Raw genomic sequence first — 16,854 nt, 5'->3', positions numbered from 1 at the left:
CTGGGCCTGGAGGAGCAGGGCGCAGCCTGCTGTCCCCAGCCTCCATTCACCGGGGGCTGAGCATCAGCCCATCACAGGAAGAGCAGCCCATCACAGCAAAGCACATCTTTACAGAGGAAGGGGCTGCTCACGAGTCAGTGCCGAGAGGGGCTGGGCGAGCCAGGCGCTGGAGGCGACGCGACGGGGAGGGCCTAGATGAATGCTTGGGTCCCGTTTTCCCAAACTGGTCACATTTCAACGCTCACTGCTGGAATCTGCTTGAGGATTCAGCACCCAACAGAGATGCCCCCCCAGTGCCTCCAGTCCCACCCTCACTGCCAGCTCCCCACGTGCCACCCCCAATCCCGGTCCCTTACCATGGCTGCCACACCATGACGGCAGACCCTGGAGGAGACCCTGAAGGTGGAGAAGCGAGCCGGATGCACTTGACTTTGGATGGACGAGTTGTCACCTGCTGCCTGGCTCCAGCCTCTGCTGTCCAGCTGAGGACGCCCTCTCCTCCACCCTCCTGGTCAGTGGAAACATTCTTAAGGAATGCTTGTGCTGGGGGATGCCTAACAGTGAGGTGAGCCGCCTCTCCTCGGGGAGGGGGCCCTATGCCTGCCTGTGATGGAAGAGGGTGGTCAGGGCACCACACAACCCCTCACGGTGCAAGGCTGTCCCAGAGAAATCCCAAATCCAAGAACCAGGGCAGAGCAGACAGAGTGAGGGTGGAACAGACAAGTCCTGGTCTCTCAAAGCAAGATACGGATACACCTACACCCAGGCTGGGGAAAGTGGAGGCAAACGGAAGCAAACACAAGATATGCAAAACAGCGATGCCCAAGCCTGCGTGGGACCCACACGGGTGGTGCCGGCACTCGACAGACAACCGAGAAGAGCCGTCCCACTTCCCAGCCACACGTAGAAAAGCACTTAAGAGCTCAAAGGTAAGGCTTGTCACACTCCAAATACAAAATGATTTACTTACATGCAGCAAATATACAAGAAGTGAATTCAAAAACAAACTTAATTCATTATATTCGCTTGGCACAATTGCAATTCAGTTTTAAAAAAATATTTGTAAAATACTGAGACTGACCTGAATTCAAGTATAACGGTCTCTTCAGCAGAAACACCATCAACGCAGTGAAACGTCACATAGAACAAATCGAAGCGAAAAGCCTTCTGAGTTTCTCCCTTAAATTTCTGTGTGGTTTTTTTAAATACAGTTTTAATGCCAACACAACTCACAATTGTATTTGTAAAATGAATATTATTGCATTGTTTTTGCATATCTTGTGGGACAGAAAATGCAGTTACTGATTCCCGTTTCAGAAGCAGAGACAGTGGTTTGTTTTTGCTTTCAAATGGCCCCAGATTCAGGCCTCCCTATGGCTGAGCCTGAAGGGGACCTGCGGGAGGCCTGGCAGCTGCAGACTGGTCCCCACCACACACACACCACCCGCCGCACACACGGCACGCACACTCGGAGACCCCGGGCACCCACCACTATATACGCTTGTGCAAGACCCTACACCTTTAAATTAGGAAACCAAATCAAAAAAATCTTGTCACTACCTGCGGAAATTATAACAAATTATTGGGTGTACATGATGGCTGACAGAACCCTCCTACGGCGGCTCAGCTGAATCCTCCGTAGAAAAAGAAACCGACCGCTAAATAACACAACAAAACCAAATCCAATCTACATTTGCAAAAGTGAAGACAGTAAGGTGCGTGGCTGCAAAACTTTGTAAACACTCTTCTTTCTCCCCTCCCCCTGGGAAAACAAAATTATATATTAAAAAAAAAAGCCCAAATGAAAACTACAACATGCTGTCAAGAAAAATGTCAAACCCCAAAACAAAAGCGCGCTGGACAGTCACCACTGGTCTTGGCCCGGCGGGCACGCCCGCTCCCCTGGGCCCGCGACTGTGGCCTGGCAGGAAGGGTCCAGACACAGGTGGTGTGGGTGGCCGTGGCCGGCCTCCTCCTCCCCAGGGGCGGGCCGGGTCCTCCTTCCTTCTGTGGACGCACAGGGCCCTGGCTCTATGGGGACAGTGAGGCTCATACAGAATATGTGCAAAATGAGTTTTTTTACAAGCAAAGTTGAAAGACACCCGTTTAGCATAGGGTCCTTTGGGTGAGGGCTGGGAAGCCAAGGCGGACCCCTCCCTGGCGCTCGCGCCCCCGCCCCCACCGCCCCCGCTGGACACGGACTGCGGCTGCTTCTCTCCTGGCCACCGACTTGGTCTTGTCCCCACGAAATGAATGAAGACGCTGTTCCGGTTAACTCCAGGCCGCGAGAACAGTGAGGCACTTCTGAAACGAACCCATTAGGAACATTGAGACAAATAAAAAGCCGGCGTCTCCAGCCCGGCTGCTACAGGCCGCTGGCGAAGGCCCTGCTGTCCCGGGGCTCCTCTGCGCCCTGGCGGGGCTCGGCGCTGGGCGCCCAGGCTGCGTCCTCCACGCTCCCCGCTCGGTCCGGCCCCGGGTCCCTGCAGTTTGCACACGGGAGCAGGGTGCCATTGGGGCTCTGCCCGGCGCCCCCACTGAGGATGTCGTCAGCTGCGCTCTCCATCTCCTCGATGGTCATGTCGCAGGCGTCGGCCAGCTCCTGCGTGGTGGCCTCGAGGAACCTGGGGTCCTGAGCAAACTGCCCCAATCCTTCCGAGATCAAGACCTGGGGGACAGGGACCGGGGACGTTACTGTGAGCCCAGCCCTTCCCTGTGGGGCTGGTGCAGGGGCTTCTGAGGGGTCGCCTGGGGAAGAGTGTGTGTATGCGTGCATGCGTGTGTGCGCACACAGGTGTGGGTGAGCCTGCACGCCAGGAAGGAGTGTGATGGAGTGCCCCAGGACACTCGGGCGTGCAGGCCCGAGGAGGGGCCTCTCGGGGTGGGGCCCTGTCAGCAGATGCAGGTGGGCTGCATGCACGGAGAGAGCAGGCGCCTGGTCCTCCCCCAGGGTCCTCCCCCGGGGTGCCCTGACACCCCACGTGACTCTTTCCAGGCAGCTGTCAGGCTTCTCTGGTGACACCTGGCCCAGTGCCCCGGCTGCATTTGGGGGCTGAGGATCTGGGGACAGTGCGTGTGTGTGTGTGTGTGTGTGTGTGTGTGTGTTTGTGGAATACACCTGGCACCCACCCTGTTTGTCCTGAAGCACCTGCCCCCTTCCTGGTGGCCTTGGGGACGCAGCAGCTGAGCCTAGGCGACCCCCTCCTGTCCAGTATGCTCCCCATCTGCCTTGTCCCCTCCTCCCGCTCGGAGTTCACTCACGGCCCCTCCCCGCAGAGCTCCACTGATCTCCTGGCTGGTGTGACCGCTCTTCCTCAGCCTGCTGGGCACTCACATGGATTGGAGACCTAAGTGAGTGTCTTTCTGGCCAAGAGACTTGATGTTCCATGTGCTTGGGAGAACCAGGCTCTCCTCCGTTCTGCCTGAACCCCTCTACCGCCCAGCCCTCAGGCACTGCCCAAGCACTCACCGCCTCTACCAGGCTGCTGGCACTGCCATGGAACGGCCGGCCCTGGGGCCCTGCCGGGCTGGGCACAGTGAGTGACACGGGCCGGGCCCTCCGGGGGGTGCCAACGACCCCACAGGGCGTGGGCTCCCCGACGTGGGGGTCGCAGTGGATGGATGGGAAGCTGCTGGTGAGCTTGTCGCTGGACTCAGCCCCCTCCAGCCGCAGGGTGGGCACAGGCCGCAGAGGCCAGGCTGGGCCAGGTGTGGCGGGGGGTGTGAGGCGTGGTGGGGGGAGGGTCCCGGGGGGATGGCTTCTCTGCAGGAGGGGGCTCAGGCCCGCCACTGCCAGCGCCTGTGGACAGGATGGGAGAGCATTGAGTCAGGGGACCTCCACCCTGTCCCTGTCTCTGACCCCTCCCGGTGTTTGCACCCTTGCGGTCATGCACCCAGACCCAGGGATCGTCTCAACTGCCCTAACAGACCCTGTGACATCGGTCAGCCGGGATCCTTCTCCCCTGAGCTCAGAAGGCCAAGGCCCAGTGGGCTCACGGTCATCTTCCCTCTAGTCCCAGCCCTGCCCCCGTTGGCTGTGTATTCTCTCCACCAGCTCTGATGTGATAGGCCATGGGGAGTGACCCTGCCTAGAGGGGAGGCCCAGCCCGAGGGCCAAAGATGGGTTGGAGGGGATCACGAAGGCAGAACAAAGAGAGGGAGGGTCTTCCTTTGGGCACCATCAGCAGAGGAGAGACCAGCTCCTAGGAATCCCTCAGCAGTGCACGTGGTGTTCCCAGCCTGCCGGCCTCTCCTCCCTGGGGCCCCCAGAGAGCTGCTGACATTCCAGAAAGCCCCATGGAGACCACGCATTCTCTGGCAACAGCACTCAGGCTGAGCAAAACCTGAGCAGAAATGCCCTCACCCGGGCAGAGCAACTCTGCCTGTCTTGTGCTGACTATAAGCCCTAATGGGCACCAAACACCTTTGGGATAAAAAAGCCATTTAAAGCAAAAGCTCATGATAAGGAGGTGTAATCAAGGAGGTGAGAAGGTGGGGGAGAGTCCAGTTTAGACCCTGATTTGCTGGGAGGAGAGAGACCGGCCTCGGGGATTGTTCAGCTGTTGGAAACCTCCATTGGGTCAAAGGTCCTAAGAGGAGCTTGAAGCTGGGGTCTTGGGTTTCACCCCCTCATTTGGGGTCACTCAGCCCAAGAGCCAGTTCAACTACTGAATCTGCCTGGACCTGCTTTCCTGACATATCTCTGCCCTGACCATGTTGCTGGAAGATTCTTTGGTTATTTCCATATTTCATGGATCTAATTTTGTGCTGCTCAATGTCCAGGCTCTAGCTACGAGTGATAGTTAGTTCTGGGGAGGGAACAGCTGGCCACTGGAGGGAGATGAGAGCTGCTGGTCTTTCCAACCTCCCAGGGTCTCTCCAGGACCACTTGGGTGTCCTGCCTGGGGGTACATGGTCCTCGGGTACGCAGAGCCCTTCCCTGAAGGCTATTTGGGCAGGGGAGGGGACGCAGTAGTGGTGTGGGACAGGAAGGGCGACTGGGGGTCTGGAGGCCTGCTCCTCGTCACAGGAAACCCAGCCTGCGGGGGAGGGGGAGCAGCCTGTCCCCAGGTGGGGCTACCTGATGGTGAACCAGGTGCAAAGGCAGGACTGTCTTCTGAGAGACGTCTCCCCCAGGATTCTTCTGTCGCTTCAGACATTCAAGGTGGAAGGAGGCCCTTCGACCTGCACACAGGTGATGACTCAGCACGGAAAGAGGACGTGGCTGCGACAGCTCACACCCAAGGAGGTGCAAGGATGTCCCCCCCATAGATGCAGCATTAGCACATGTCCAGCCCCAGGCCAGCTCCACCCTGGGGTCCATCCGGGAGGCCATCGCAGCCAGGCCTTGACATTCCTTGGTCACCCTTGTGTGCCTTGTCATCACTGGGGAGGGGTTGACTGCCTCTAGAGAAGGGGGTGGGGTTACCCAGGGAGGCGGGAGGGGATGGGGTTACCTAGCGAGGCGGAGCGCAGGAAGCCCCTCTTTGGGGACAGACGGACGTCCCTCCTGTCCTCCTCGGGGGGAGTCAGCTGCCGATTCTCGTCATCCTGGTAGGACAGCCTGGAACAGAGGACTTGAGACTGTCACCCCAGGACTTCTGATTCTCCCTTAGTGAGGGGACCCCGACGCTGCCTTCTACAGGCCACGGGGCAGCAGAAGCTCCTGGCTCCTCTGGCCTGTTCCCTGTGTGCCCCCCACGCCTCTGATGCTGGCAGGTGTGCACAAGTTGGTCACCGCGGTTGAGAGAGCTGGAACACAGTTCTCGGTCCACAGCTCCTCTCTGGAATGGCCTGGACTCCTCCGTGCTCGCAGGTGGGTGCTGCCTATGCCGCCCCTCCCAGGGTGAGCCGAAGCTCGTGGCTCCCCACACTCTCCCGGCCTGCCCACCCTTGGTCAGCGGGAGCACAGGCGTGTGGTCATTGGTGACAGATGGTGGGGGGACCTTGGGGTGTCTAGTCAATGGCTCCTGGACTTTCTCAGGGGAACTCAGTGGGAAATGGCTCCTCCTGGCCTGGGGCGCGTGATGGCCACACGGAGGGCTGGACTCAGACCCCCAGGCCCCGAGCCTGCATCCACTGCGCCCGGGCCTGGGGCACTTCCCTGAAGACAGCCGCTGCAGGCCCTAGGCTGAAGGCACAGGCCCCAGTGGAGCTGCCTTGGCATTCAGCCCTTCCTGTCGCCAGTGAGGCTGCCCCCCGGTGCCCTCAGGACAGCAGCTGTCCTCCGGCTGCGCTGACCACGAGCCAGGAAGGTGCTGGGTAAAACCCACCAGACGTTCCTCTTACTGTCAGCTTGGCCACCCTCCTGTAACACTGTCTTACTGTTCAGCTCGTCCCCACTCTCGAGGACCCAGCTTCTGTTTGACTCTTAGCTCCTCTGAATGTCTGTGCCCTGCTGTCTCCACCGCTGGGTGAGCAGCTGGGTAGGCAATCTCCTCTGCTTTCCTCCCCGAGATCCTCTCATAACCCCTCACTGGCTGCCGAGGCTGGCTCATTCACGCCGGGCAGTGGCCTGTGAGCACCGAGCGTGTGCAGAGGGCACAGATGATGGTGAGTGGCCACGTATTAATCCCTCCTCCGAATGTCAGAAGCCAGAAGGGCTGGCAGTTCCTTGTGATGAAGCGTTTCTCTCAGGAAAGCGTCTAACACGGCTTCAGTTTGGTGAATAGTCACAGGTTATTAATAGTTATGAGACTTGGCAACAAATCTTCACAAAACAGTGCTGCCTTTGTGACGCTGGCCACGCTACTTCCTGCTGTCCTGCCCCGTCCTCTGCTTTCTTTTAGGAGTACTGGTTGTAACTGACTAAGCAAATGTCACAGCCCCCTCCCAGGTCTGGACCTGCAGTTTAAAAACCCTTCCCTTTAACTGGATCTGGAGGAGCTCTCAGTTACGGCTGCCAACAGCGCCCTCTGCTGTCAGCTTTATTATACGCAGCTTCAGGAACAGTCCTACTTAAAAGTGTTAGTCACTCAGTTGTGTCCGACTCTTTGCGACCCCATGGACTGTAGCCCCCCAGGCTTCCCTGTCCATGGGCATCTCTAGGTAAGGATATTAGAGTGGGCTGCCATTCCCTTCTCCAGGGGATCTTCCGGACCCAGGGACCAAACCTGGGTCTATTGCACGGCAGGCAGATTCGTTACCATCTGAGCCAGTCAAGGTATGCACGTGTGCATCTATTGAGCTTCACTGTAAACTGTATTCACGATGTCTGGTCACAGTCAAAAAAGCTTAGGGAAACAACATTAGATATTTCCCTGGAAGCATCATTTCTCAAGCAAGCGTCAAGCTAACCAGAGTGGGGGGCTTCCTTCCTCTTTGCAGCTGCTGGAGGAGGAGTTGGGGGCCCCTCCCCAGGGAGGGACAAGCTTACATCTCCGTGGAGACCAGGCTGGGCTCGCTGCTGTGCTCTGCGTCCTCGTCCACGCGCACGGCACAGGTCTCGTCCCCAGGGGCCTCTTCCTGACACAGCATGGCTATTGGGCTGTCCCGGGAGGGGCACCTAAAGTGTCCAGCATGGAGACAAATGTCAGCAGCTGCCAGCCCCTCCCCTCCCCCAGCAGGTAGGGACCACCACCACCACTGACGGACCCAGGAGTGTTCCTGTTAGGGTTCTGTGCAGGGGAGGGGCCTCGGGATTAGGATCCAAGGAGATCTGAGTTCTGAGCTGGTCAGTTTTCCCCGGCACAAGTCACGTTGCCCACCCATGCCTCAGCATCCCCACCAGTACAACTGTCTGTTTGTGTGGCTTCGGTTGTGACAAATGAAGCAGCCGATGAGATGGTGCTTTGGACGGTGGGGTGGTGAGATCCTACACAAGGGCTGGGGCGGGGGCAGGGGGAGGGGCTGTCCCTCCTGCTGCTGTAGACAGTGGGGCCTGTGGGCACTTGCTGGGGGCTTCCTGGGGTCATAGCTGACATGCCTTGAGTTTGATGTTGATTCTTAGAGCCAAGCACAGAGAAGAGGCCTCACACAGGGTCTTGCTCCTCTGAGCACAGGGCCCTGAGCCTGAGTCCCCTGAGTCCACTGAGCTGAGACCCTCACGCCAGAACGTGCCCTGGCCTGAGCTCTCCCCTGGGCCCTGGGCTTCTGTTTATTGGGTCATGTGGTCTTTAGCTCTGGTCTCCGGCCCCCCTTTTCCATCTGCGTCCATCTTTCTCCCTAAAGGTCCTGAGAGTTGGGGTCCCTTTATGCTCAGACTCACAGGGAATCTGGGAGTCATTTCGGCTCATCCTCTCAGAACTGAGTGGGGGTCATTGTCCAGTTCTGACCTGGGGCCCATCAGCCACTCAGGGAGGATCCGAGTGGTTCTCAGGGGAGGCCCTGACCTCCCCTGGAGGGGGTGCCCTCCCCCAGGTGAAGGACACATGACACGGGAAGGCTCTCGCTGGCATGAACGGGAAGGGGAGGGCGTGGTGGGGCACACGGGGTGAGCTGGGGGTGGAGAATCACAGCAGGCGGGCAGCACCCCTGGGGGCAGAGCTGGCCCCACCCCCACTCAGCCCTGAGCTGCGAGGGGAGGGACATGGCCCAGGGCTGGGGCCTTGGCTAACTCAGGAGTGGTGGTGAAGGGGGCACGAACACCAAGCCAGGGAGCCTGCTTCTGGAAGGGACGAAGGCTGCTCAGGACACAGGTTGGGGGTTAGAGGTTACTTTTGGGCCTGAGCTCTTGCTGGCACTGCTGTTCTGCTCGGGTGAAGCAGCCAGATCCCCCGGCTGTGGAACCCAGCGCTGCCAATGTAAATGCTGCCCGAGGCCCAGAGCGTGGGGTAGGTACCACCAGCCCAGCACATCCCAGCTGGGGGTCCTGACTCACCGGGGAGCAGAGAGTGGAAGGAAAGAAAGGCCAGGGGCTGGAGATGCTGGCAGCACGACCAGGAATCGCCCCAGGCTGGGGCAGAGCAGGCGAGTGCCCCACCAAAGGGCCTCCTGCCTCTAGATGAGGGGGACCCTGTCCCGTTCCAGTTGGCCCCAAGGCCAGATTTGGGCAGAGACTTGAGAAGGGCCCGGGGGGCGGAGACTGCTGTGTCTCCAGGACACAAACATCTCAGGGGTCGGGCCAGGGCTCCTCTGCCCCGTCTAGAGGCGGGTACCTCAGGACACGTGCTGGCCAGTGGAGCCACAGTGCCTCCCTGAGCATCCACCTGCCCTCTGGCCAGGGTCCCGGCAGCAGCAGTGGTCCACCCCAGCATGAGGTCCCACCGAGAGGTGGGTCTGCCGGCCAAATGCTCCTCCCTGAGCCCCTCCACGTCCCAGCTTACCTCTGGGAGCTGTGCCTCCATGAGGCCTCCTGCACCCGGATGGCAGGGGACAAGGGGGGCCCGCGGGCCTCCAAGGTGCTGACAGCACCGGAGTGGACAGCGGGGCGGGGGCAGCGGCCCAGGGCGGTGTTGTTGGCGTTGTTGATGTTGGCGTTGGAGCCTGTGGATGAGTAGCTGCTGGGGGTGAAGGTGGAGTCCACCAGCTTCTCGTGGGAGGGGGACTCGGTGTCCCCCTGGCTGTTGCCTGCCTTGCTTATGTGCAGGGGGCGCTGGGTGGTGAAGGTCTGGGGGAAGGCGCCCCGGCCGTCACTTGGGTAGTAGCCCACGTGGTTGCCGAAAAGGCCCCCGGCCCTCTGTGGGAGGAGAGACAGAGAGAGGGCGGTGGGTGAAGGGCTGGCCCGCGGGGGAGGCAGGGAGCTCAACCACGCTGGGCAGCACCCAGCTGACCAGGACTCTTGCCTGCGGGCCAGGCAGCTTGGAAGGGCCCAGGCAGTCCCGAGACCCCTGGGGGAACAACAGGTGCAGGGGTGACAGGACCTCCTTCCGGGACCAAAGGGATGGGGGGCAGGTGCAGTGACTGTCTGGAATGGAGACCCTTCCCTGGGGCAGGCAGGCTCGTGGGGGCTGAGGGGCAGAGAAAGGGGCCAGAAGGTGCCAAGGGGATTGACAGACAAGGACCTGGCTGGCTCAGTGAGCTGGAAACTGCGCTGGCCAAGCGGTTCTGAGAATCACCACAGCAAGTACACCCACCACGGCCTCCTTCCCCGGGGAGCCCTAGATTTCAGATTTGGAGCCCGTGTCTCTCCCAGCTTCCCTCCCTGCCCTGGGCAAGGAGCCTCTGCCAGGCTTGGGTCTCTCGGGTCATGCTGACATGCAAGTGTGTCCCTGAGCCATTCAGTGAGGCACGTTTCACAGTAAAGGGGAGGATGGCAAGGACAGGACCTTCAAGGGCTGGGCCCCTCTCACCCCGTGTTCCTGCCACCTGGGAGCCTGGCAGGGCTGGGAGGGCAGGGTGAGCAGCTCTGCCTCAGATCTGGGCGGCCGCGTCTCACTTGCTGTAGGATTTTTAGCCAAGTGCCTTGGGGTTCGTGAAGAGATCTGGGCACAAGGGCCTCAGAATCCCAGTGGGCTCTAGTTTTCGTGGTTAGTACTGTTGACAGCCTCGGTATCCAGCAAGGTGGAGGGCTGGAGGGGACGCTCGGGACTGGAGACCTCATGGTCCAAGTCCAGATCGCCACTGGCTTCCAGGTGTCTGCTGCCTGATACCCGCACGTCTTCTGATTTTTGCGAGAGAGGCTGGAAGTCTAGATTTTTTGAATGAGCCATGCTTTCAAAGGTTGGCAGACAAAATAGGCCTGTGGCTTAAATGTGGCTCCAAGGCCACCACTTTGCAATGTGTAATGAAGAAGCGTCTCCTCAGAAGCACTTCCTTAGGAAAATGGCTTCCTGCTCCTCCAAGGCCCAGTGATGCTCTGTGAGCTTGAGAAGGGCTAGGCTTGGATGGAGGCAGAGGGAGGGGGTGGAGAGAGCTGAGGGGGGTGGCAGGGGTGGGGTGGGGAGAGGAGTGGGAGAGCTGGGGGCACAGGGCTGGTTCTTCTCCTCGGGTTCAGAACACTCGCCCTCCTGCCCCAAACCCAGGTTATAGAGGCTGTAGACTGCGGCTGGGGTGCCCACCTACCCTGAAGATGTCATCTTCTGAGGCTGCAGACACAGCCTCCTTCATGGCCTTGTCCAGCTCCTCCTCGGCAGTCAGGTCCCCAGAGATGGCCCGGCGGATCTCAGGCCCCAGGTCGTGCAGGGTGCGCAGGCCAGCCTGGGCCGAGGGGACAGGGTGTGAGGGCCCAGGCACCCACCCGACCCGCCACCCACCTTCCCCTCTGCTTCTCCCCAAGAAGGCCAGCTCTGGGGGTCCACAGCGGGTGCAGGCATGCTGAGAGGCAGTCTCAGAGGCATCAGTAGACCCCCAGCCCTTCCCCCTACTCCCTGAGCTCAGCGGAGCTGAGAGTCCAGGACTACAGAGGACAGTGAGTGCAGGAGGCAGGGTGGGAGGGGAGGGTCCCCCTGCAGGCTCGGAATTTCAGGAAGGGACCTGTGGGAGCTTGGAACCTGGCAGAGGTGGGAGGAGGTCCCCAGGGGCAAGGGCCCCTCACCTGCAGGGACAGGGCATTCCTCTGGGAGGGCTTGCCCACGAGGCCTTGCTCTTTGCGCTTCTTGAACTTCCGGAAATACTCTTGGATCAGGAAAGTAGCGTAAAACTTGCCCACTGTGACCTCGTCATCTGAGAGCAAAGAGAGGACAGGGTTGGAGGTAAATGGGGGCTTGGACCCTGTCTGGGAGTTCTCAGCTTCTTAGGTTTTCTCAGTTTAACTTTTTAAACTGATAAGAACAGATACAACACTTGATCTTAGACAAAAGGTTGAGAAGCGATCAATTTAATTTTTTTGAGAAGACACTCTCCACACACATGGTTGAAAAAGACAAAAATATACAAAAAGACCTGTGTGCAGTGAAGGGTATCCCATTCCCGTTTCCTTACAGATAACCTTTCTCATTCATTTCCTGAGTATTCTCCCAGAGATTCTTTATGCAAATACTTTCTGCAAGTCAGCAAATATATTCTTGTATGCATGCTCAGTTGCTTCAGTCGTGTCTAATTCTTTGTGGTCCCACGGACTGTAGCCCACCAGGCTCCTCCGTCCATGGGACTCTCCAGGCAGGAGTACTGGAGTGGATAACCATTCCCTTCTCCAGGGGATCTTCCCAACCCAGGGATCATACCTGAGTCTCCTGCAGCTCCTGCACTGCAAGGAGATGCTTTACTGCTGAGCCACCAGGGAAGCCCCACATGGATTAGTATCCTCTCCTTTCTCACAGAAAATTAGCTTATCATCAAAATGATCTCCCACCTTGCTTTTTAAACCTAACTGAGCTCCAGGTGCCCACAGCTTTGGGCACAATTGCCCCTAAGCATTTATTCACTGAAAAACTTTGATTATATTGAGTTGGCCAGAAAATTTGCTTGGGCTTTTCTGAAGAAGCATCTTACAGAAAAATCTGGATGAACTTTTTGGCCAATTCAACAATATATTTTGTATTAAAGAGTTATATTTTAGTAATTGTATACGCAAGACAGATAGACAGGGTTGTCAAGAAGGAACAAAAAGGGGGTCCTAGGGGGTCATAACCCCCCTCAGGAGAAACAAAAGAGGGGGTCCTGGGGGCTTTTCCCCGAAGTCCCTGTCACTCCCACAGCTCCTAGCCGGGTGGGTTACGGGAAAGCCCCTACCTTGCAGTCTCCTTGACGTTCTCCCAAACCTGCAGGCATCCAGGGGCCTGCCTGGCCTCCCCAGTGACCTCAGGCTAGGACCAGGCTCCAGTCGGAACAGGTAGGTCTCGCGCAGGCTGAACGTGGGACCTGCATGCGCCCAGGGATTGGGGGTGGGTACTCACCTCCTGCAGGCGGCACCACTTGGTCCAGCAGCTTCATGCTAGTCCGTTTCCAGATTTTCTTGATGATGGCCCGCAGCTCCTCATTGGCCTGTTCCAGGTTCCCTGTGGGGGGACACAGGCTGACTGGCAGCTGTCCCCTGGGCCTCTGGTGGGCTAGGCTGGTCCCTGTGCGGGAGCCCACACGGTTGCCTGAGGGCTCTGCCCAGCGGCCCTGAACGTGGGTTCTGTCTCTTCCTCTGCAGGTTCCTGTGGCCCACCTCCATGCCCTCTTGGCCAGCTCTCCCCTGCCCCCACCTGCCGCTCAGCAGCCAGGGGGACCCTGCACCCCACTCGCGGCTTTTCCTCGTGGGGGCTGCCGGGGCCAGACTGAGCCCAACGGCCGCCCGCCAGGAGGGCCACTGGGAGGAAGAGTGGTCTCCCTGCAGACCTGCGGGAGTGCCCATACCCAGGGGCTTCTGAGTCAAAGGCCTCTGTTGGGTCTCCTCCTGCGGAGGCAGCAAAACCTCGTGTGGGGCAGAAACCAGGAGACGGGGTCCTGAGATCAGGGGCCCCTAGGGGTCTACTTTCTCCACTAGCCGAACTTCTAGTCCTGGGCTCCGAGAGCTGAGACCTGCCGCTGTGAGAGGGCACTGGGAGGCTGGCTGGGGCTAGCACACCCCTGGCTCCCTCCCACCACCACCAGTGCACATGCCCTGCGTGGCGCCAGGACGGTGAACACGGGGTCTCACCCTGTGATCAGGTGATGTGATACGTACACGGGCCCTGAGGACAGGGGGCTTGTGCAGGGGGCCTGGGCTCGCCCCAGGAGCCCTTCACAAGGGGGGCGCTCTCGGGTGCAAACTCCCAGCTGCAAAATAAACACATCCTGGGGATGTCAAGCACAGCATGACGACTGCGGCAATACTGTGTTCTGTATCTGCAAGCTGCTTTGAGCGGATCTTAAAAGTCCTTGTCACAAGAAAAAAGCTGTAATCCTGTGGGGTGACGAGTGTTGTCTAGATGTGTGGTGGTTGTTTTGCGATATAAACAAATAATAGGATCGTTATCTTGTTCACCTTGTTCACGTAATGTTATATGTCACTTAGACCTCGACAAAGAACAGCACACAACAAAACAAACAAAAATCATGTGTGAAGTGGGCCAAAGACAAGGGAGGCCCTCCTGACTGCGTGGAGCTCAGAGCTGCAGGGGCCTAGCCAGAGCTGGTCCCAGTCTGCGGGGAGTGAGTCGGCTGACAGCCTGAATGGGCTGGAAGAGGACTCTCCCCCTAGCCCTGGGAAGAGGACCCATCCTGGTCAACAGGCTGATTTTGGACTGAAGGCCCCTGAGCAGCGAAGTTGCTGCCCCATGGCTGGACTCCAGATCTTCTGAGCAGGCACCCACAGTGGCCGGGGTGACACGTGACTTGGCAGTGGGAAAGCAGGATGGGATGAGAAGCCAGTGCTTTGCTGGTGGGTGAATTTCCTTTAATTCCTGGCTTGACTAGCTTCCATGCAGCCAGCTTCTCTCTTGGTCTCAGGAGCGCATTCCTCGGGACGGGCTGTTTGTGTCTGGCTCTTTGGCTGGGACCTGCTTCAGTCTGACGACTATCTTGATGATGCTGACTCTGGGCTTCAGGCATCAGTGTATCTCATTCTTCCACAGGATGAAAATGTACATCCTTACTTTATATCAAGCCTTCAGGACCACAGCATGCTCCTTCCAGGAGTCTTCATTTCTTCCCTCCTTGGAAAAACAAACCTTTCCTCTTGGACAGAATTGTAATCACAGTCATTGTGGAAAGTTTGGGAAAGGGAAGAAGGTAAAAGTAGTGAACAGAAGTCATGGCTGGGTCCAATGCTTGCGGCAACCACAGCTCATGTGTCAGTGAGCTTCCTTCCTAGCCCTCCTGGTCACACATGCATGTACACCCAACCATGTCCATTCCAGTCTTTTGTGGGCAGAAACAGGCCTGTTCATGCCTATTCCAGCTTGACTTGTGGCCTTGGCCACTCTTCAGCCTGAGTATCTTTTTACTGAGCAGCCAAACTTGAACTACTAAGAGTTTTTTTTTTTTTTTAATATTAGCTCCTAATTTTGACATGGGTCTTGATTCTTCATCCTGGATTCCTGTTCTTCATCCTGGATATTTACGTCATTTTGTGGGAGGATTTAGCTGAGGGAAGGTGCCTCTTGGCTTGTCCACTGAACTGAATGCCACGTCACTGCCTTCTTGTTTCACAAAGAAACTGAGGTGGAGAGAGCGTCGTGTGTTATCACGGTCTAGCCCCCTCGTCCTCCTGTCCAGGGCTCCTCTGGGAGATGGGATGGGCAGCCTGAGCCTCAGATCCAAAGGTCTGAAGGCAAAAATGACACCGCCGGGTTTTCTCTAGTGACTGTGTCGCTGGGTTTCAGACTTTGCTTAGGTGACCCATGCACGCGGCTGGCACAGGATGCAGACTCGGTGTTCAGGGCAGGTGCTGGGACTCCGTCTCAAGCATGCCCCAGCTCCAAGATGCAGGATGCTGGGAGCAGCCGCAGCTCCCTGGGTGCACCTCTGCCCTCCCAGAGCAGTTCTGACACCAATCGGCCACGAAGATGGCGGGTCAGCACAGCCCAGCCCAGCTGCTGCTGGCCATGGGCTGCTGCGGTACAAACCAGAAGACGGTCCCTGCCTCCAAGTGGCATGGCCCTGAACAAGCGCAGGGGGCTCTGATGCCACCTGCTGGCTGGCTGTGCCTGTATGTGGGCAGGCCTGTGCTGACCTGGACCATGGTCACGTCCACTGTGACCCCTTCCTGACGACACAAGGGTTTGCTTTGCAAGGAAAGCTGGACATCTGAGGTCCACCTGCAGCTGATAAAGCCCCATGGTGCAAGGGCTCGGCCCACTTCAGGAAGCGCTCACCTCCTGCCATCTGAACTTCACCCGAGGGGTCACTGGTACAATCTCTAAAAGTCACAGGCAAGGAGGCCACTCAAGGAACAAAGGCTGCCTGAGCAGGCCTGGTTCCGCTGATGTCCCTGGGGCAGGGGGGTAGGGGAGGATCACGCTGGGCTGCAGCTCTGACACCCCAAGGGCAGGGGGCCCCGGGACCCCGCAGGCACCGAGCTCAGCTCTGGCTGTCTCCACTAGGGGTCCCGGCCACCCCCATGATCTTACCTTCCGTCTTGATCCTTAGGGCTGTCCGGACCAGGGCAAACAGCGTGGCATTGAACATGACGGTCCCGTCGCTGTTCAGGGGCATGTTCATGGAGACCAGCCGCTGGGGAGGGGGCACAGCAGTCAGCACAGCTGCTGGCTCTTGAAGGACCCGCCTGTGGAACCCCTGAGGTACCTCCAAGGCAGGAGGATGTGGGAGTCGGGTGGGGGGAGCCTCAAAACGTGTGTGCACGTCACTCTGTGGTTCCTTCACTGTCTGAGGACGTATATGCCGCAGGGAAGGAGCCCCAGTGCCTGTTTTGGCTCAGTCCTTTCTTTAGGCTCATGAAGACTACCCTCATCCCCGCAGGGGCACACTGGCCTGCCCAGGGTACCCGGAGGGTGTCTCGCCCCCCTACGCTGTGTCTCCCATGAGCCCAGTCCATCTCTTACTTTGCAAGCCACACGGTGAGGGCACAGCTTCCCAAAACCCAGGGGAGGCTGAATCCGACGGAGCAGGGTCACCACATCCAGGTGCTTGATGCGTCCCCTGGAAGAGGCAGGAGAGGAGGGAAGGTCGGGAGGAAGGTCTAGGCTGGCAGCCCAGGACTGCTGTGCCCAAGGGTGGGGTCTCCTGTGGGAGGAACTCTCCACAGCTGGACCCTAGTGATCAAACTGGTGCCGAGCTGTAGAACTGGGTGGTAAAACTCAAAAACCAATCTACATGTTTAGATTTCTAAGGAGCAATTTTCCATCAGTGCTATATTTCAGTAGGCAATGAAAGGTGGAAGGGATTTTAGCAGGCAATGAAATTGTCGGTATTTACTGCTGATTCCATCAATTAACCATCTGACCATCTAACCATCTGACACTTTTCTGAGAGTCAACTAAGCATGATGCCTGGACTGATGGACCTGTGGCAGGGATACAGCCAGGCCCTGCCCGGCCCAGACGTCCTGACTCAAGTACATACTGGTTGCTCCAACATTATGACCACCTGCCTGTTCAATGGAAAAAAGCA

General features: G+C 58.2%; 1 protein-coding gene and 1 pseudogene across 1 annotated transcript in view; both read right to left on the bottom strand.

Annotated features, from left to right (window-relative positions):
* Positions 1-2,365: 2,365 nt before the first annotated feature.
* Positions 2,366-16,854, bottom strand: part of CACNA1C (calcium voltage-gated channel subunit alpha1 C) — a 386,005-nt gene continuing 371,516 nt past the window's right edge. Inside the window, exons 38-48 of the mRNA XM_052641427.1 lie at positions 16,287-16,383; positions 15,855-15,957; positions 12,714-12,815; positions 11,414-11,541; positions 10,942-11,076; positions 9,264-9,616; positions 7,376-7,504; positions 5,457-5,563; positions 5,081-5,184; positions 3,470-3,799; positions 2,366-2,668 (exon numbers count right to left, since the gene is read on the bottom strand). Coding sequence (XP_052497387.1) covers positions 2,366-2,668; positions 3,470-3,799; positions 5,081-5,184; positions 5,457-5,563; positions 7,376-7,504; positions 9,264-9,616; positions 10,942-11,076; positions 11,414-11,541; positions 12,714-12,815; positions 15,855-15,957; positions 16,287-16,383 — 1,891 coding nt within the window. The remainder of the gene's footprint in view (positions 2,669-3,469; positions 3,800-5,080; positions 5,185-5,456; positions 5,564-7,375; positions 7,505-9,263; positions 9,617-10,941; positions 11,077-11,413; positions 11,542-12,713; positions 12,816-15,854; positions 15,958-16,286; positions 16,384-16,854) is intronic.
* On the bottom strand, positions 11,487-11,691 carry LOC128049059 (uncharacterized; annotated as a pseudogene).

The sequence above is a fragment of the Budorcas taxicolor genome, chromosome 5, assembly GCF_023091745.1.
Source record: "Budorcas taxicolor isolate Tak-1 chromosome 5, Takin1.1, whole genome shotgun sequence".
Classification (NCBI taxonomy): Eukaryota; Metazoa; Chordata; class Mammalia; order Artiodactyla; family Bovidae; genus Budorcas; species Budorcas taxicolor.
Note: the sequence above shows the minus strand (reverse complement) of the source record. Positions and strands in the feature narration are given on the sequence as shown.